Source organism: Dacryopinax primogenitus (genome assembly GCF_000292625.1).
Source record: "Dacryopinax primogenitus strain DJM-731 SS1 chromosome Unknown DACRYscaffold_18, whole genome shotgun sequence".
Classification (NCBI taxonomy): Eukaryota; Fungi; Basidiomycota; class Dacrymycetes; order Dacrymycetales; family Dacrymycetaceae; genus Dacryopinax; species Dacryopinax primogenitus.
The window spans coordinates 1-19,501 of record NW_024467215.1 but is presented as its reverse complement, the minus strand read 5'-3'; the positions used below and the strand labels follow the sequence as shown (position 1 = coordinate 19,501).

Below are 19,501 nucleotides of genomic sequence, written 5' to 3'. Positions count from 1 at the left end.
CTATGCCTCACCATCCTTCCTGTTGTGCTCTCCCTTTCCAGCTGGCGGATCTCCTGTCCTCTTCTTGCTCGTCTTTCACCTGGTTGCTGTTTCGATTATCTTTGAATCGTCATCATGTCGTCCACTCCTGAAGAATTCAGTGTTGCCAACCTCTTCAACCTCAAGGGCAAAATTGCTCTCGTGACAGGTGGGCACTCTCCACCAATCTCGTGAACAAGGCTGAAGGATATGTAGGAGGTGGGACGGGCATGTATACAACCTCCGCACTTTGATGAGCAATACCGTTGACCACCCGTATAGCGGCTTGATGATCTCACAAGGTCTAGCCGCAAACGGGGCAATCGTCTACGTCGGAAGCCGGAGAAAGGAGGTGGTGGAGAAGGTTTCGGGCCCATTCGGTGCTGGGGAGATCAGGCCGTATGTCTATTCTCCTTTCGATCAATCTTTTCCTCACACTGGCCTAGCCTTGTTCTCGACGTGACCGACAAGGAGTCTATCCTCTCTGCAGTCGCCTTCTTTGAGCGAGCGCACAGCAAGCTCGACTTCCTAGTGAACAATGCTGGACAGGTCGGCCCCACCTCAGACTGGTTCACCGAGCTGTCTGCTCCCGAGCAGAAGGAAGTGGGCAACAACTTATTCAAGGATCAATCCCTCGAAGCGTGGGCCTCCCATTGGCAAGCAAATGTCGGGAGCATATTCTTCGTCACGACAGCATTCTTGGAGTTGCTCAAGAAAGCGTACATCCCCGGGCAGGGCGATGGATATGTGGAACGCTGGAGCCCAAGCGTTGTCAACATCACCAGCATTAGCGGGATAATGAAGCTCGCTCAGGATCACGTACGTTTGTGAAGCATCTTGATCCCCCTGTTCACTCAATTCCATCTAGTTTTGCTACAATGCTGCCAAGGCAGCAGCAAACCATCTCACCCTCATGCTGTCCACCGAGCTTGCCCTGCGCAGAGTCCTAGTGCGGGTGAATGCCATTGCTCCTGGTGTATACGGAAGTGAGATGACGTCCGGCCATACCAATGGTCATTTTACCGCTGCAGCGGCAAGTGATCTCCCTTTTGTGACCGAAACATGTACTGATGTTCGAGTCAGGCGAATGCTGTAGGCAAAGGTCTGACCCCTCTCCCCTCTGCTCGAGGCGGAACAGACCGCGAGATTGCTGGTACTGTGTTATATCTTGTTAGTCCATCTGGTTTCTACACCAACGGTCAGATTATAGGTACGAACACGACTTTTATTTCTCAATGTACCGGAACTGACGATATACATAGCTGTTGATGGAGGATTTGTTGCGACGAACCCTTGAAGGGCAGCGACGGAATTGTAAACAACACAGAAGAGAACGGGCAGAAGTGTAAACAACAGATCAATTTACGCGAAGTCTAGGTATCCGCATTAGTATGGCGAAGGCCCTTCAAGTGGGCTACGAATGAATATCAAGGTTCATAGGGTTCATGAGTCTTGCCGTTCTTAGGCGCCCATGTGAACAAAAGGGACCCAGCGAAAAGCGTCAATACCGTTTTCTCGGAGCTTGTTGACTGCATAGTGCAGAGCCGGGGCACCTTCCCGATAGTCCGGCTTTCGACCACCCCGAGTCATGTATTCGTAAACGTACTTGGCAACGAGCGGCCCGTCTTGATCCACAATCCCCCACTGCGTGGCGATGATGCTCTTATACCCTGCAAGGTAGAGGCCGCTCGCGATATGCACGATCTCGTCAGCGGCGCGAGGATCGGCCCGAGCAGTGTGGCAGGCAGAGAGGAAGGCAAACTCGGCTCGGTCCAACTTCTTGTTCATCAGATCCGCGAGTCGCAAGTAATGACCTTCTTGGAGAGCAAGGCCAGAATTGTAGAAATTGTCAAAATCGTGGAAACCATGACAGCATAGATGAAGGAAATTGTGGTGTTCCAATTGATCTGTCACTGCTGTCACGGTCGCGCGGTCACCGTCTAGAGGGGTGACCAGAGCCGAGGGGATGGTAGCGTAAATCGCAGCCATCTCACGTCCTAAATTTGGCAGATACGCCCGACCCGGTGTGCTTGATTGCGTCACCGCAAGCATACGAAACTCCGTCGGGTTGTTCTTATGCGAAAATGCTCTAATAAGGGCAGTGAGGGTGCTTGTATATGAGAGGCTGAGTAACGAGGCCAGGCTAAGGCTGGGGTCCCGCATGGAGGTAGCAGCGTGCAAGGGGAGCAAGGCCAATGCGCCGGTGGGAATCAACCATGCTCGCTTCTCTAAATTGACCGGAAGACAGGTGCGCAGCTTGTTCCACAATGGACAACCAATGTTGAACCATAGAAAATCCAACACTCGGACAAGCAGAGTGTTGGCAATATGCGCCGAGGAGGCATCTTTCGCCCCTGCCAATAATGCGTGCAGCTCATTCGACATTTGCTCCAGTCCGCTTTTAGTAATTCCGGGCATTGGGACTACCTGAACCGGTTGATCAAGCGTAACGATGAGCGCGTCGCATCTCCATTGACTAACATTGACAATAATCACCGGTCCAGCCTGAGCAGCCTGTCGTAGCGCGTCATACGAGGCTGTACGCATAAAATTTTCGAAGCCGGGAAGAAGGCGGATCTGATCGACTTTTGTCTCCCATGCCAGGGCTAACGCTCGATGGTGTTCCATGTTCGCTTCACGCAGTTCGTCATATCGCTTGTTCCCCGCCGCATTACTGGGTGCGCTTCCAGAATCCATGGTGGTCCTGCTTGTACTCAACTCCAGCTCATGACTGAGATTTTCGAGTTCGCTTGCCAACCCGGGATCCGTATTGCGGAGTTGCTCAACTTCGAGTCGCAACTGAAGGGAAGAACTCCATATGACTGCTCTGCCCTGTTCGAGGAGCTCAACTGCTAACTCGAATTGTTGTCTGGCGATTGCGCAGGCCGCGGCGTCAGTGGCAAGGTTTCTCCAGTGGAGCCGCTTATAACGAACGGTCTGCTCAAGGCCGCGCCATGCAACCTTTGGCAGCATCGACAGAGCAATACGGTATGCTTCAAGCGCTTGATACGGATCTTCCTTGTAAACCATTTCTGCCCACTGGGTAGCAGCATCGAGTCGATCATCTGGAGTGGAGTTCTGGCTGTAGGTAGCCGCTTGCAATGCCCTCAAACAAGCTTGAGAGTCTTGGGGACTCTTCGTAGCACCGTATCGCCGCAAATATGATTCGGCGAGTTCTCGCTGATACAATGCATACAGGGGATGGAGGGGGCCAGCCAAGTCCAATGCCTCAGTGAGTGTTTCTATCGAGCACTGCAGCAGGTCGCCCTTAGGATGTCGAGAGAACACATGATGCATGTCCCTGTATACGCTGCCAAGTCGCATCAAAAAGAGATCACGTCGACTGTGCCCATTCACAGCAATATTCACAGCCTCATGGTGCAGCTGGAACGCACGCTCGAGGTCAGCAGGGAGTCCGGTCTGCTTCCAACGTTCCTGTAAAGCACAGCCGTAGAGAGACAGATGAACGTCATGAAACTTCAGCTGGCCCGGTGTGAGAGTGGCCTGATCATACAGCTCGATCGCCTTGTCAAGATCGATTCTTCCATGACTTTCCGGAGTTCGGTAGCGCAGGGCAAAAGCATGGGCCAGATCTGCTTGCGCACCGGCTCTGTGTGATTTCTCACTTTTGTCAAGAGCCTCCATCAAGCGATCAATGGCCTTATTGAGATCGGTTGCGGCATGCTGATGAATTGATCGTTCGGCCAACGCACATCCAAGATACTGCTTGCACAACGCCATATCACCGTCTTGCATTGCCAATTCGTCTGCCTGTCGGAAATGATTGATCGCTTGATCCAGATCATGAGGATTGGCACTGAGCTCGAAACGACACGCATAAGCACGACCGGCAGCGAAGAAACGTGCCCAGGACGATGGTTCCGCAGGGTCCATAAGAGTGAGAAATTCGTCATAGAAAGAGACAGCGGATTCGATGTGCTCGCGGTTTCCGGTCACTTCAAATCGATTGACATAATATGTTGCGAGGTTCGGCATAGTTGCTCGCAACAAGCCATGATCAGGCATGAGACGCTTCAGGAGATCAACGCATTCCTGTGCAACCGCAATTGCGCGTTCGACAGCTTCTAGGTTGGGGTCGCGAAGATAATCGGTATAGTAAACGTAACTCAGCCAAGATAGACTTTCGACCTCTTCAAGAAGGCGTCCCTGAGAGAGCTCGTATGCAAGTTCTGCATGTTCGATCGCCCGGGTATACAAATCGTTGGCAGGTGTGGTGCTGGCCCGCGAGTACAAAATAAGATAGAGGGCATACTGAGAGAGGGCCCATGGCCTCCACCGCACGTTTCGTGGAGGGCAACGTTTCTCGGCTTTCTGAAACAGTGCCAAGCCTTGCGCTAGTTGATCTATATTACCAGCTAGTTCTCCAGTCTTGGAGATTGTGTTGGCAAGATTCGTAACGCATCTCAACCAAAGATCGTTCTTAGAATCGAGCAGAGCCATTGCTTCTTCGAAGGCAGCTTTCGCCTGTTGTAGGAGAGCGGCGCGTCCTTCCCTCGTCCGATTGAAGACGCCTAGAATATATTCTCCAAGGTCGTTCAGGCGCCGAGGATAAAGGACGCTGTCCGACCCGGTGTAGCGTAGCGCATCTTGTTGGATAGACACGGCGGTGCGGGCTTCCGGGAGACTTCGGAGGTACTGGGACTCCAAATAACTGGCTTCGGCAAAACCAGCCAACGCTGTGGAGTAAGGCAATGCCAATATGGAGGGTGTGCTTTGATATGCCATCCTGAAGTAGTTTGTCGCGGTCGTGAGATCGGTGCGATCACCCATTCGCTCGTACCGTCGTAACAGCTCATAGCCCTTATCAATATACGGCGAAGAACTGGCAATCATCGTGTTTTGCTCCTGATGGATTATCATTATTAGCATGAGCGCGACGAAGTAGCAATGACCGACCTTGCCAGGAAAGCGAACTACCTCCAGATCGACCCGTGGGATAGGAGAGGCGAGCGCCTCCTCTTGGGAGGAGTCAGGCCCCACGCCGTGCAGCGCCATTGTATATCGCCGTGACCCACATCAAGCCACGACCCGTGAATCGAGGACGAAGATGAGTGTTGTCGCTCGTGAATGGTAGGCGCAGTTTATGTTGGTGGTGCTTCGAAGAGCGTGCCATTCTCGCAGTTGCCACTAAGCAGCCATCCAGCTCGGCGCACCGCCGCGCGTAGGAGGAACGTGAAAAGGGACGGGGCCAGCTGTCCATGAAATTTCAACTATCACTGATTTTAACTGACAGCAATGATTATGCGCTTGTGGAAAGGAGGAGATGCATGCCTCTCGGCCTATCTGCCTGCACTGTATAATACGATGAAGAGCTCCAAATGGGGACGGAAGCCTCGAATCAGGGTTTTACGACAACAAAACGGAAGCTTATTGGACCGGATGTAAGAAGCAGAAGATGGACTGCTTTTTTCAGGGACACACGACTTCCTTCACTCCGTTGTCCTCTGGCGCAAATGGCTTCTCTCCTCGGACTGAAGATATATCGAGGCCACTGCGCTGATAATCTTGAGCTCCGCACCCCAATTTTCTGCAATGCAAATCTCGTAGTAAAATCTGAAAACACCGATAAGATTATGAATAAGGATAATGCATGACGAATATCAGAACACCATCGCAGGATATCAGGATACGCAGCCATGGTGTTCTAGATACCAATGTGAATGAACGGTGCCCAACGGATGACAGGCGTATTCCTTCTCCTCAGCTCTTTGACTGCCTCATGCAATGCAGCTGCTGCATCGGTGGGGTCAGGCGATCTATTCTCTCTAGTCAGGTATGAATAGACGACTTCGGTTGCGATCGGGGCATCCTAGAAACATGACAATCAGATCATCTGCAACACCTCCACGGTCTCCTTACCATATCCGCGATACCCCACATGGTTGCTATGATGCTCTTGAACCCTGCAAGATTCATTCCAGAAGCAAGGTGAACTGCTTCATCAGGTGCTCTGGGATCGACTCGAGCGGTATGACAAGCCGACAGGAAAGCGAAGTCCGCTAGTTCGAACCTCTGGTGAGATATGCTGCGGAGTGTGAGATTTCCGTCCCATAACGCGAGGTGAGATTTGTAAGGGTTTTGCCACTCGTGCTCTCCGTGACAGCAGATATGTAGAAAGTTATGCTCCGGTAAGTTTTTCAGCACGTGTCCTACGGTTGCACTCGTGCCTTCTATCACGGTGATATTTTGCGGGGGAATATGCTTGTGTATTGTCGCTTTCTCGTCTGGCCAGCACGGTAACGGCTTGTGTCCTCTCGAGTTTGGACACCCTACTGCAAGCATCTTGAAAGGACCATTCTTACGTTGTCGCTGAGCCCTGATCATCGCAGAAAGTGTTGGGGTGTACGATGGTATCATGACGTCCTGAACTCCGAAGCGGGGATGTCCGTTTGCCATCGCCGCATGAAGGGGTAGGGAGCCCAGAGCGCCAGTCGGCATGAGCCAAACTCGGGTTTGCTGCCCTCTGGTCAAGAACCGCTGAACCTGTTGACATAAGGGCATGCCGATATCTCGCCATAGCATGTGCAGTATTTGAGACACTTCCTGGTCGGCGAAAAAGAGACCTTGCGGATCCTTGCATCCAGAAAGATAGACTATGAATTGCTTCGCCCACATCTCAACCACCTCCATCCTAGCAGCTGGCAAGGGGAACACATGCGGTGGGCGACTCTTTGTGATGATGATACCATCGCACCGATAACGACTGATGTTGATTGCAATAACCGGGCCCCTGTCACCCGCTCCGCGTAAGTCTTGAAATGTGGACCAACCAAGGAAATTTTCAGCCCCTCTGAGCACTCGAACCTTCGCCATGAGATGATCCCATCTTTCCGCCAAGCGTCTCCTCGCCCGGGCAGCTTGTTCGATCTCCTGTGCTTGGCGCTCCTGCTTTTCCGGCGCTTGAAAGATTGTCCGCATATTCGCCTCCAACGCTCGGCCAACGGAATCCATCTCATCAACTAATTCCGGTGCTATTTCACGCACTTGTTCATGGCTCTGGCCGAGCTGATAAAGCTGATTCCAGAGTACGGAGCGACTATTCTCTAGGAATTCAATAGCGCGCTCCGGTTGATTTGCCATGATTGCACAGGCGGCGGCGTCATTGCCCAACGATATCCACTGCTGGGCAGTCTCATACCGGATATGATCTTCCAGCCCCAACCATGCTACTCGTGGAAGAAGCGAAATGGCTGTGGAATATGATTCAAGTGCAGCGGGATTTAATGGAAAATGGTCATGGAGAAGTTTCGCCCTATCTCTAGCTGCGGTCCATCGGTCCATTACGAAGGAGTGTTCATCGTCAGACGCCGCTTTAAGCAGGGCGCTGGCCTCAATCAGGTCTGTCTGGTAGGGCGTAATGCCAAAGCGATGGAGAAGGGATATAGCGAGCTGATGTTGATGATGTGCTGAAAGGGGATGGCCCGGTAGAGTGAACCGCAGACATGTCTTCAAGGCGTTGATGGATTGTTCGAGTGCGGTCAATGCACCAGTCGCATAATATACAAGTAGATGGGCCCTTCCGCAATGGCAGTAGTATTTGGGCAAAGATGGATGGCTTTCAGGTGCTGTAGTAATTGCTTTGTTGAACATCCGAATTGCGGTCATCAATCCTTCTACATGAACCATTTCGCGGGACCGTGCTAGAAGGGCTAGTCCATAACCGTCCGAGACCTGAGATACGTCGAAAACCTGATTATCCACAGCCATGACTTGCTCGAAGTATTGAATGGCTCTATCCAAATCTTCGATACTCTGCTGCTGATCATAGCGATGGGAATCGTACCGAGTTGTCAGTGCATGTGCAAGGTTGGCCATAACATGAAAGCGCTGATGTGGTAAAGCACCATCCAGGGCCTCCTCGAAAGCCTTCACTGCCGCGTCCAAGGCAGACGGATCCCGTTGATGGAGATAACGTTCCAAAAGTGCTTCCCCAAGATCTTGGCGATATCGCCATTGTTCAGCCGGCGAAGCACGCTCGACAGCCTCTTCATGAAAAGCAATTGCTTCATCGAGCAAACTGGGGAGACCGCGGTTTCGAAATGACTGAAACATAGCCTTGCCGAGGTAGGTCAAACGAGCCGACCGGTGTGGATGGGTTTCTGGAAGATATGGAATGAGAGTTTTCAAATCTTGGATCGCTGTCTCCAGTTCTTCGAGATCCCCAAGGATCTCATATCGTTCCACTTTACTTGCGCTCAAGTTGAACCGGATCATAAGCCAGCCTCGATGCTCTCTTGGGACACATTGGGCGGCTTCCAACGTGCATTGTAGAGCTTGGTGCATATCGTCGATCCACGCATTCCCTCGAAATCGCCAACGTTGATGATGGGCCATGGCGCAGATGTTCCATCGGCGATAACGTCGATAGTTGTGTTGGTCCGTTAAACGAACACACTCATGCGCCAGAGAGACTGCGTCGTCTAATCGTTGTTCTTCCTGTGGCGCAAGCGCATTGAACGTTATGAGTGCACCAGCATAATTGCGTAGAACTGCAGCTCGCTCATCATCATCATCGGAAAGATACTCGACAGCTCGTTGCTGATAGACGACACCGTCGCGTGCGTGCTGAAGTTGCACTTCCCCGACCTCATGTTCGGAAATATGTTCACTTGTCTGACCGCGAGCAGACAAGATAATTGCTAGTTGAGGATGATGGCTATCGGCGAGCTGTAGGGCGAGGTCCAGCGGTTCGAACGATGCGAGGAGCGTCCCTTTGTCGCGAACTCGACTCCATTGTTCTTGATAGGCAATGCCCAGGACTGTCAGTCTATCGGGTCGAAGTGGATCGCCAGGTGGAGTAGCCGCCACAGCTTCCTTGGCGAATTTCACTGCGTCCTGGTAATGCTGAATGTCTCCAGTAAAATCCCCTAACATAATGAGGACCTCAGCCAGGGCGATTTTGTGCGCCGGGATGTCGACATGATCCGGGGGTAATTCCGCGAGTATTGCCACGTAGGCATTTTGGGCCGTGTCCAAGTCGCTTCGTTGAATGCTGCTTTGGTACCTGGTTTTAGCAGCGACCGCTGTTTGGAGCAGCAGGGATTGATCCATTCATCCCACAGAACGCAAATGGCCCTCTACCAAGAAGAGAAAATTAGCCCTGGACGAGATTTGTATTGACGGACTGTTTACCTAATGGCTGATAAGAAGCTTGTGGAAAGAAAGTACACTGGCACATGTCCCCCAGAGGTGGGGTATATACGTGCGGACGTGAATGAATCCGGAGGACTTGACGGTGGCGGAGATCGTAGAGCAACAGCAGAGAAAAGTGCACTTTATGAGATAGCTGATGGAAGCGATCCGTCAGGACACTGATAATCACGCGGCGCGTGCAAGCGAAGAAAGACCAAGCACCTATTTCGGGTGATTTGGAAAGGATACATGGTACTTCAATCGCTGGCGAGAATGCCGGTCGAGAACAAGGATGACGACATATCGGATACATCCATGGTTTGGACGAGGCCCACACAAGGCTCGAAGTGCGGGATAGAAGCGCGATAATGGAAACACGCGTATAATCATGTGCACTGGTCTTTCTTATTCGTCCGAGCTGCACGGAATTAGAAATAAATCAACGTCGGCCGAAGGTGTGCAGGGATAGCATATCAAGGGAGGGTACAGTCGGTCTGTCATGTTGGCTTCTCAGTGACGATGTATCGGAGTCTCAACGACCCAGTTTTGAACACTGATAACCTGAAACTGAGGAATTATCATGGTACACGAGAAATGTCTCACAAGCACAGGTACTTCCAGTTTAGGTGATATCGCCGTCTTCATTGCGTCAGCAATACGATCAAACGATGTTGAGAAAGGATTCCCAATACTCCATAAGGAATAACTTGCACGCTAATTGCTTAGCGTATACCTGTGGCTACGCACTACATCAACCTTGATCACGCCAAATCGAGGACGGGTGTTCTTATTCAACCACAGGTAGATAGCCAGAGTACAAATCCTACAGAACGACACTTGAAGTCCAAATGGAAGAAATCACCTGATAAATAGCAACGGATTAAACATTAAAGAATAAGATGTTCGAACAACATACTACGGCGCCATGGGTTCGCTACCAGGATCTGTGTCACGGTCATCATCAAGTCTGATATGACAATCAGTAGAGTGACGAGAAGAGAACTTATCTTAGCTCACAAATAATTACGTTCAATTTCACTGAGAATGCTCAAAAAGTCCCAAAGATACGCGTGGGCACGTGCTGCGCTCGCTCGGTCGGTTTCCACCTTTCGAACAGTGTCGAGCAGAGTAGAAGCGACGAAGCGGACCTTGTGCACTAGCGACGGCCCGTTCGTTGCGATGGCTTGAATCGGGATACTAGACCTGAATAAGCAACATGTCCGCGGTTCGTGGAGCCAGTGCGAACCTGTGGAGGACATGAAGGAGATCACTCGCCACGGTCTCCTGATCCTGCGCTTGCTTCCCGCTTAGCTCTTCTATCGCATTGATATCGTCGATAGCGGTTGCCATGGACATCATCAGCTCGTCCCGATACTGTTCGATCACGAAGCGAACAAGTTGCTAAGACGTTCAGTCAGCAACATCCCGTATGTGAGCAGGCATACGTACCTGAGTGACATAGAGATTTCCCTGCATGACAAGAAAGGGGTCACTAGCATTTGTGCGACTGGCCGCGGGATTATCGAAGTATTCGCGTAACTCGGTATAGGTCGCGTTCCTGAATGCAGCATCCGGATAACTATCAGAGCCATCAACAAATGCGTGTTGATCGAGGCTCGACCGTCCAAGACGTAGGGGTGGTGGTGCATGAGCAAGAGCAGAGACGATGCGTGCGTGGAGGGACTCGATTTCTGAGAGCCGCGCTTGGGCTGCTAGACCACTAGGAGGTGAACGCTTGTCCACGCGGATCCGGACCAGGATTTCCCCGAGAAGGGCGAAGATGCGGGAGATATAGTTCAGGCCCGAGATGATGGCCGTCTTTCCAGGTGGTTGTGGTTGAACGCCAGAAAGTGTGATGCTATGAGCCAGATAAGCAACAAAGGCGAACAAACGGGATCAACAGCTCACTACTCATCATCAACCTCCTTGGGGAAGTGCAAGGTACAGTCCTCATCTCGCAAGCAGATTGGCCTGCCTAACAGTACTGACATAGATTTGTCCGCTGTACGCCAAGCTTAAGCTGTCCGAAAACGGAGGGCTCGCAGAGCACATACCATCGAAGAGCAGCCAAAAGACTCGTCTCCGCACCTCTGTCTCTATAGGATCACAGGCGGCATAACTGCTTTCCTCATGCATATGCAAGGTGACAGCTATATGCTGAGCTTCCCCAAAAGAAGCGTGCGACGTGGCATCATGACCCTCGCTGTAACATCGTTAGGAGCCACACTCAGTCCGAACATAACGCTGCTAACCAGAAGTGATAAACTGTATCACTGCATGGCACCGTCAGCCGGGTGTCTTGCCGTTTCTGCTAGGAACTCACAAGTAGCGAATAACGACCATGATGCTCATGGGCGGATCGTACTTTGCGACAGTGACGTGCCTGCTCGCCTCGTGACACGACTGTGCCAGCCTTCGTACCTCGCGCCTGCTCATGGGCAAGCATGCTCGCGGAACCTGGCGATGACGTTAACCCATTTGCGGACGTCTCGGCAGCTGGGAGACGCACCTGAACCAGAGTTGAAGCTACGGTACTCATGACCAACGCGAAGAACAGCGAGTCCCTCTCTTCTCTTCTACTCGCCAAGTCTGCTAGGAAGCTTGGTTTGTGCACGCAGGGGGTGAGTGGATAAACATATTCGAAGAACAGGCTGAGGATGTGCAGGATCTGTGCCCTCGGTGCAATGTCGTCGATCCTGTGCTGGCGGTTGAAGTGATAATCGAGGGCTGGATATAGGGGCATGTAGGGCTGTCCCACAGTCGCTAGAGGCGATTCGGGTGAGTTCTTCGGAAGATTGTAGAGTGGATAGGTCGGCATACTAGGTAAAGGGGGGAAGCTGGCAGAAGGGGGTGGCTGCGAGGTCCGTGCAGACGCGGAGGCCTGTGATGTGTAGCTCGGTGTTGGAGACGAGGGCGCTTCGAAGTAGGAGGTGGATGGTGTGTAGGTGTCCGCGGCGATCGGATACCGAGATGGAGGAATGTCGAGGGACAACGGCATGTCAGCTGTGGGAGATGGTGTTGGATTCCATGCTGGAAGAGAGACAGGAGGTTGTGGCGGCTGGGATTGTTGACTGTTGCTTAAGGAAATCGTTTGCTTTCCAGGCGAGATGCCGGACACGACTGCTGAGTGCGCAGCGGTCGATCCATTCTCCTGTCCTTGATCCCGAGCATGCTGTTCTTGCAGACGACGAAGATACCTGTGGCAGTGGTCAAGCGGGTATAGTCAAGACGGAGGTCACAGACGCACAAGTTTGGTGGCCCTCGCTTCTTCGGCTGGTAGTTATAGGTGCATGGTATGTTCAGGGCCAGGCAATGCTTGCAGGGAGTGAGTGCAACAACGCTTCCATTCTGATTATTGGTGCTGGGAACGGGTCCGTCTTCCGGACCGGCCCCGTCCCTTGCGCACCGCACCTTGCGTTCTCGACATGCATCGCAGCCTAATGGAAATTGGACAGTGTGCGTGAGAAATGGGTGATGAACAACGCCGAAGAAACGACGACGTACTCTAGATAAGTCGCACGTGAGAAAGGGAGGGCGGGGAAACAACGCCGAGGAAACAGCGACTCACCTGGGACTGCCTCTTCCGCTTTGGTTTATCTTCACCAGCAGGGCTTGTGAGGGTCATATCGGCGTGCCCTTCGCCCGGTGAGAGTTCCGTAATGAAGGTTGGGGATTGCAGGATATGCTTCGTAATAAGTTCGTGAGAGTTATAACCTCCTTGTTGATGATGATGTTGACCAAAGTATTGGTAGGAGGAGGACGCTTGGTTGTTGTCCGTGAGGGCGTACGTCTCCGGTTGTTGCTGCTTGACCCTGATTGCGGGCATCCTCTCCTCCTTCAACCGTCCACCCACGGAGGCGAACAAGTGTCGTGTGGGGAAAAAATAAGACTGTTTTGCGGGCGCGTGGCTCTCTTCCCCGCGTCTAATATCCTGTGTACCGTGACCAACGTATCCGGGGTTAAATTACCCCGTTGTATACTTATCGTTTATGTTAAGAGAACCAGAGTGCGAAGTAGACGAGGTTGAGGAGAGCGAAAGAGGCGAGGTCGTCCACATCGTCCTCGACCGCGAATATCATCCTATTCTACCCGCGGGGCGACACTTGCACATGTCGGCAAATACACACATCCATCCCCCCCTCCCAAAGGCATAAACAACGAATATCGCTACATCTGCCGCACGTGAACGAAGATGTCCTTGTCTACCGGATCCTCTCGTCCTCTTTTTCCAGCCCCGGCAGAGCGTCCACCCCGTCACACCACCGCCCGTCCTTCTGACCTTCCGTCGTGTACTGTCTTCTCGGTCACATCTTGCCATTTCTCGTCACTCTCCTTCCATTAGCCTCAAGATACGCTGGACGGCCAAGAGCTCAACATCATCCGACAGAGCCGCGGATTGCCTCTGACTCTCCTCTTCTCTCCGGTTCCTGGCAGCGCCAGCGTTCAGTGGACCCCGCCTGTATCAGATCGATCGACTGGCGTATCCTTACACTCCCTTACCCCACAGAATTTGTCATTTCCGGCGCACCTCTATCCTTTTGCCGAGGTGCCTCTTTTTCTCACAGTTAACGCGTTGGCAATTCTGTTCTCGCGACCTCTTCTCCAAAAAGGGGCAGCATGTGTGATATTTGCGTTATCCGACCGCCTACATCCAGTATGCGATCGCTCCTTCGTCGTTTAGCACCGCATATCTCGAGTTCCGTCCGGAAAACTCCTATCTCTTCAACCCGTTCCTATGCGGATCACATTCAGAGCTGGGCCCGTGGTTATTTTCGGCGCCGATGTATTCCGACAATGCAGAGCCAGTTGACTGAAATAAGGTTCGGACTCTGATCAAGGCAAGCAAGTTCTGGGAGGGACGTTCGCTTCCTGTTCCTTTCCTGCAACCACCGTTGCTGGCAGTCGGCTTTGTGTGCGCACGTGAGTGAGCTCCTGGAAGTGCATTTCGATCCGTCCCATTGGCTGGAAGGACAGATCATTGCCTGCCCAGGTATCCAGTGCGGACGTCAAGAATCTTGACTGGTTCTTTTCTTTACCTTGAACTGCGAATCTTCTTAGATCGCAGTTTACCACTTCTCCGCCGAGCCGCATTATCACGAGACATAGAGCGGCCAGTGAGGCCAAAGGACAGCGCATGGCGCAATGCAACTAGACCTGAAAAACAGTGACAGGCAGAAGAGGATAGTGACTTTGTCACTTGAATGGAAGATATGGATCGTGACATGGTATTCTCATTGCCAGTCGCCGATATGATACATCGACGACAAAGGTGGTCGGAGAAGAAGCAACATGATAACGAGAACCCTTCTAGAGAGACAATAAGATGCAGTTCGAGAAGAGCAACAACAATCATTTACCTAACACATCGTAAAGGTTTGATCATTTCTTGTTATAGTCGATGGCAAACGGATCGCCCAGTGCTGATCGTACGTGAGAACAATCAGGACAACGGAACGACACGAACAGCGGCGAAGTCACCTTGGTTAAGCTTGACCATTAGCTCTCCATCAATGATTTTCTCTGTTTCTCTCTCCCGAGCTGTCTCTCCCGGAGGGCCGGTCCTCGATGTGCCCTCTCCGTTTCTCCTGCGGCGAGGGGGAGGTGGTGATCCGTGGCCTGCGCGTCGCTTGCGGGTTGCAGCAGACGTATCAAATTGAAGTTGGTTGGCAGCAGAAGGTGACGGAGAGCGGGAGCTTGAGGACGATTCTGGTGAGTTCATGGTGATGGGATGGTGGACAGAGAAAGACAGAGATGATAATGCACGCGTCGGTGAGGCAGGGACAAATACTTCCGAGGCGGACGAGTCATGCGTCTGAGAACAAGCACTTCTACTCTAACCCCAGGAGTAAATCTAACATATGACTGACGGCTTTATTAAGATTACACGGTTACAATTATTGTAAGAGACTGTCATTCATGGTGTCGACGTCGGCAACATCGCCTGGGATGACTGGGTCTGCGGAATGATCTGGAAGTTGCTGGGAACGAGCCTCGTCGCCTGATTGTACTCCCACGTCGGGTTCTTGAGCGGGTAACGGCGGTAATGCGAAAGGCATTATCTCACGTTTCAATCCTTCTTCATCCGTTACCCAACCCTGGGTTATACCATTTTCCTTCAGCTGATTCAACATGGCGAAACCTTTGTCGCGGGGCAGTTTCCCACTCTGCACGGCCCTCTCTATCCGGACGAGCAAACGTTCTTCCCAGGAGAACCATGGATCATTCTCTTCGAAGACTCGCCCGCGGAAGAAGTCGTTCCAGAATGCGAACGCGACACTCAGCCGATAGTTTGCAACTGCAGCGCGTATTGCCAGATGAACGAGAGAATCATTTACCTTGCGATGCTGGTTCTTCATCCATGTCATCGTCTCGAAGCTAGTCTGGAGCGCTTGCCGCACGGTGTCTGGGGGTTGTATGACACCAGAAATGAGAGGCAACAATTGAGTTCGAATCATCGAGTTTTTCACGGTCGTATCGAGGTGCGCCATCTTGCCTCTATCCTCGGCTAGCCGCAGAACTTCTTCCGCCAATTCATCGTCTCCGCTCTTCCGTGCATAATGTAACAATACTGCATAGGCTCTGGCACTTGCTCTGTAGTTGTCGTCAAGTGCTTTCTTCAGGAGAGTGACAGCTGCTCGTGGAGAATACTTGGCAGCCGCGGTCAACAACACATTGACATCGTTGTCATGCGGTACTTCTCTCCGTCGCAATATCACTCGAAGGGTACGGAAACCGGCCTCGAGATCGCCTAAGAGAAAATGGCAGTGCGCTATAGCATTCAGCGCCGTTCGTGGTATCTTGGCCATTTCTGCTCTGCTCGCGACCAGGTTGGACGTCACCCGCTGCGCGAATGCTCGTGCATCATCCTGTGCTCGTTTGTCCAATTTTTGACTCTGGTCTTCCGAGATCCGGACAAAATGTGCCACTAGCTCGGTTGCTAGCATAGCGCTTCCGGTCACCCGCTCACTGTGCGCTCGGTGCTCGTATCTTTCGTACAAAGCACGTGCTTCTGTTGCAAAACCCATCTGGCTAGCTTGATATATGACGTTGGCACGATGGAAGGGGTCTACACGATAATTGTTCCGAAAGATGGTTCGTATAAGGTTCCGGGCTTGAATGATATTGTTTCTGTGGTTCAGCTCTGTCAAGAGAGCAACAAGTGCGTGATTCTGAGGTACTGGGTACACATCCACGAGTACGGGAGTAGAGAGACGCCCGTGGATGAAGGCGATCAGATCGGGTCGCAGGACATGATGGCAGAAGTCGTACAGCAACCAAATGATATCGTCACGGAGAGGCTGAACGGAAGCGACATCCGCAGCCCAGGATGTCACAAGGCCGGCGAGCAATTCGGCGTCCTTTTCAGTTCCCGATAATAAAAGGGTCCCGATGACTTTACTCGCAGCCGCTCGATAGACCGGGTCGAACATGGCTGTTGATTGGAGCGACTGCATGAAATCGTGGGCGAGTTGGTCGTAACCGTAATGCAGACACATCTTTACGAGGGTACCAATCACGACGAAAGTGAAGTGTTCGGCATCGGAGATGGACGGGGCGCCTTCGGCTTCGGTCGGGACTTTCTCCACCTGTTGCATCATGGCAGATTCGGGTATATATCCTTCACCTACGAGCTGTTTGAAGACATCCAACGCAAGTTTGTCGTATGATTCCATCGTCAGATGATAGATAAGGCGCAAGGCAGACTTGGTGTATGATAGTAACTCAGGCTGCACAGGCTCGCGTGGTGAGTCCTCCTGAGTCCGAGAATTGGGGTCTATCGCCCCATTTTCTGTTGTTGCGGATCGTCGAGATTGAATAGAAGTAAGAGCGATCTTTTCTTGGCTCGCGATGCGAGTGAATAGTATTGGATAGACCTTGCGGATAAAGGCAATGGTCGAGTCGTCGTAGCGTCCAGATTCCAGGATAGAAATGAGTACAATATACAAAGTCTCTCGATCGACATGAGGAGGGATGGAGTCCTTGTACTCGTCGGATACGCGTTCCCAAATGTCGAGGATTTTGGTGTGAGGTACGAGGTTGGATTCGGGGTGATAGGACAAGGATTGGAGGCAGAGATGAAGCAATAGGCCTGCATCCGGATCCCAAGTCGTCATGATTAGGATGTCGTCTAGAATGAGTTGAGGCAGTCGGGGCATTTCTCGATGGTTCTCGACGGAAAAACGAAACAGGTCCAGGAGGGATTCTTTGGACAGACGTTGGATCCACATGGGTGACCGCGCTCGTAGCGAAAGATAAAGATCGCGAGGATTGACATCGGGAGCGATGGGATAAAATTCGACGGGGCTTGCGGAGCAATTTTGAACCACGGCATACAAGGACTGGAAGATCAATAAGATCAACAGATTCTAAGATGCCTCTTTAGAACTGCGCACCTGTCTGAGGTCGTGCAGAAGCTTCTGTGCAGGCTTGGAAGGCTTGTTCCGACCGTACCAGATATTGCGTGCATGTGTATAGATATGCCACGGTGGTGCGAAATAGACAGAGTTCACTTTCGGATGTCCATGCACTGCTCCACTCGACCGAAAGCTGCATTGGTTGCTGTGTTTGAGCAGTTGGGAACGCGGAGTGAGCGTGGCAAAGCGGCAGCTCATCCGACCTTAGTAACGGATTCGAACTAGCCACGATTAACTCGTCAGCCGACAGTGCGCAGAGTAGATACCGGCCCCAAAGACGTGGTGATTCAGCGTTATTGTAAGTCGTAGGCAGGAAGAAATACACCGTGACCGTTTGGCCTCAAATTTGGCGATGGCGTCAGGGACTGACGGCAGATCCGAACCAGCGCTCTTGACCGCACACGTTGTGTTCCCCTCATCAATTACACCGTCATGGGAGCCGGCCAATCATCATCTTCACAATTACCCACCGCACTCCATGTCCTCCGCGTATCCCCCGGTTCGCCAGCTGCACTTGCTCACATAGAGCCTTTCTTTGACTACATAGTTGGCCTTGTCGGAGCTGGCGTGGTAAGCAAACTCATCCTCAGACCACACAACAACTCATCGTTGCCTTACGTAGAGCGACCAAAGCCTTGAACCGGACAACTTGGGGAGAATTGTGGACCAGTATGAAGGAAGAACTCTCTCTCTTCGCGTGTATAGCGCGAAGACGAAATCAAGTCGACGTGCGTTGTTTCTCTCCAACACACGTCTTGCCTGACACTTTGCACAGTCGTGTCCCTAACACCCTCCCGTGTCTGGGCACTTGCACAAACTTCAGACGGTTTCGACGATCCGAATGCACAACCCTCCCTTCTTGGCTTGAGCCTTCGCCTATGTGATCCGACCCATGCCTTGGAGAACGTATGGCATATACTGGAGGTAATGGAAGGCAGCCCTGCAGAAAGTGCAGGTACACCCGAACTATCAGTTGTCTATTCTGTGCAAAGCTCACCATTAATGCAGGCCTTGTCCCTTACGGTGATTGGATCGTAGGTTGGTCTGGAGGCGTATTAGGAGCTGAGTCGGACTTTTACGATCTGGTGGAAGCGGTGCGTGAGACTCCCAGTATTCCTCGTTCGCCCCTGACATACCAACAGCATGTGGAGAAGCCACTACGCGTATACGTCTATTCCTATGACTTTGAGTAAGTTTCAACACATCCTCGCGTGGTAAATCCCTTCCTGAAACCGACACAGTTCTATGCGAGAAGTCGTCCTCATTCCCAACCGACAATGGGGTGGCGAGGGATTACTCGGTTGCGGTGTGGGATATGGTCTCCTGCACCGAATACCACAGGTTGAACCTCATGTCGATGCGTCTTCTGCTGGGCCGACCACCTTCCCTGCCCCCCAATCTCGGCCCAGCACCACGATCTATGAGGAAGATGAGCGCGGGGACGACACCTTTGTACCAGGAGAAGTCCCATGGAGTCCATCATCTCAGGTTCGTGCGACTGCTTAGTGCTACCTCGACCACCCCGTCGGCTGGCTCGGACTCACATGGATGTGTTGTACTGGACATCTGTTACCATTAGGTTAAGCAATACCATAATTTACTCAGGGCACTCATTTTCCAGCATCTTTATTGAAAATGCATCCAAGTTACTCTTTCAGGTCCACGAACAATGGATGGATGTGGATGGATGAATTGAAGGTTCCAATAGCATTGTCTTTGCTGCCTCAGGGTTTGCTTAGCTTGGCGCACCAAGCAAGGGTTTGCTGTACCAACCCTACCCCTACCCCTACCCCTACCCCTGGGGGTTAGGGTTAGGGTTAGGGTTAGGGTTAGGGTTAGGGTTAGGGTTAGGGTTAGGGTTAGGGTTAGGGTTAGGGTTAGGGTTAGGGTTAGGGTTAGGGTTAGGGTTAGGGTTA

The 19,501-nt window shown here is 52.0% G+C and overlaps 6 protein-coding genes across 6 annotated transcripts; 2 read left to right on the top strand and 4 right to left on the bottom strand.

Annotated features, from left to right (window-relative positions):
- The first annotated feature begins 15 nt into the window (after positions 1–15).
- On the top strand, positions 16–2,212 carry DACRYDRAFT_24197 (short-chain dehydrogenase). The gene is made up of 7 exons (XM_040773592.1): positions 16–187; positions 235–250; positions 301–417; positions 465–837; positions 887–1,051; positions 1,102–1,228; positions 1,281–2,212. Exons 1-7 carry the CDS (start codon positions 115–117, stop codon positions 1,313–1,315), a joined length of 906 nt encoding a protein of 301 aa, XP_040625469.1. The 5' UTR covers positions 16–114; the 3' UTR covers positions 1,316–2,212.
- A 3,686-nt stretch (positions 2,213–5,898) lies between these two features.
- DACRYDRAFT_83077 (uncharacterized protein) lies at positions 5,899–9,249 on the bottom strand (the record flags this gene model as incomplete). The annotated part of the gene is made up of 2 exons (XM_040776610.1): positions 9,172–9,249; positions 5,899–9,116 (listed from the first exon to the last, which is right to left on the bottom strand). A coding segment is annotated over exon 2 (3,192 nt), but the record flags the coding sequence as incomplete, so codon positions are not given.
- A 320-nt stretch (positions 9,250–9,569) lies between these two features.
- DACRYDRAFT_118411 (uncharacterized protein) lies at positions 9,570–12,997 on the bottom strand. Its single transcript, XM_040770577.1, has 12 exons — positions 12,740–12,997; positions 12,419–12,608; positions 11,681–12,368; positions 11,495–11,628; positions 11,424–11,444; positions 11,226–11,374; positions 11,080–11,173; positions 10,621–11,029; positions 10,418–10,572; positions 10,189–10,368; positions 9,775–10,138; positions 9,570–9,724 (listed from the first exon to the last, which is right to left on the bottom strand). The coding sequence occupies exons 3-11, from the start codon at positions 12,167–12,169 to the stop codon at positions 10,087–10,089; spliced, it is 1,683 nt and encodes a 560-aa protein (XP_040625467.1). The 5' UTR covers positions 12,170–12,368; positions 12,419–12,608; positions 12,740–12,997; the 3' UTR covers positions 9,570–9,724; positions 9,775–10,086.
- A 1,391-nt stretch (positions 12,998–14,388) lies between these two features.
- On the bottom strand, positions 14,389–14,890 carry DACRYDRAFT_118410 (uncharacterized protein; the record flags this gene model as incomplete). The annotated part of the gene is made up of 3 exons (XM_040770576.1): positions 14,389–14,478; positions 14,529–14,591; positions 14,650–14,890. 2 exons carry the CDS (start codon positions 14,888–14,890, stop codon positions 14,551–14,553), a joined length of 282 nt encoding a protein of 93 aa, XP_040625466.1. The 3' UTR covers positions 14,389–14,478; positions 14,529–14,550.
- Positions 14,891–14,979: 89 nt separating this feature from the next.
- Positions 14,980–16,936, bottom strand: DACRYDRAFT_24193 (uncharacterized protein). Its single transcript, XM_040773591.1, has one exon. It carries the CDS (start codon positions 16,842–16,844, stop codon positions 15,066–15,068), a length of 1,779 nt encoding a protein of 592 aa, XP_040625465.1. The 5' UTR covers positions 16,845–16,936; the 3' UTR covers positions 14,980–15,065.
- Positions 16,937–17,970: 1,034 nt separating this feature from the next.
- DACRYDRAFT_24192 (uncharacterized protein) lies at positions 17,971–19,193 on the top strand. The gene is made up of 6 exons (XM_040773590.1): positions 17,971–18,155; positions 18,208–18,313; positions 18,361–18,540; positions 18,594–18,679; positions 18,728–18,774; positions 18,827–19,193. The coding sequence occupies exons 1-6, from the start codon at positions 18,018–18,020 to the stop codon at positions 19,089–19,091; spliced, it is 822 nt and encodes a 273-aa protein (XP_040625464.1). The 5' UTR covers positions 17,971–18,017; the 3' UTR covers positions 19,092–19,193.
- Positions 19,194–19,501: the final 308 nt, after the last annotated feature.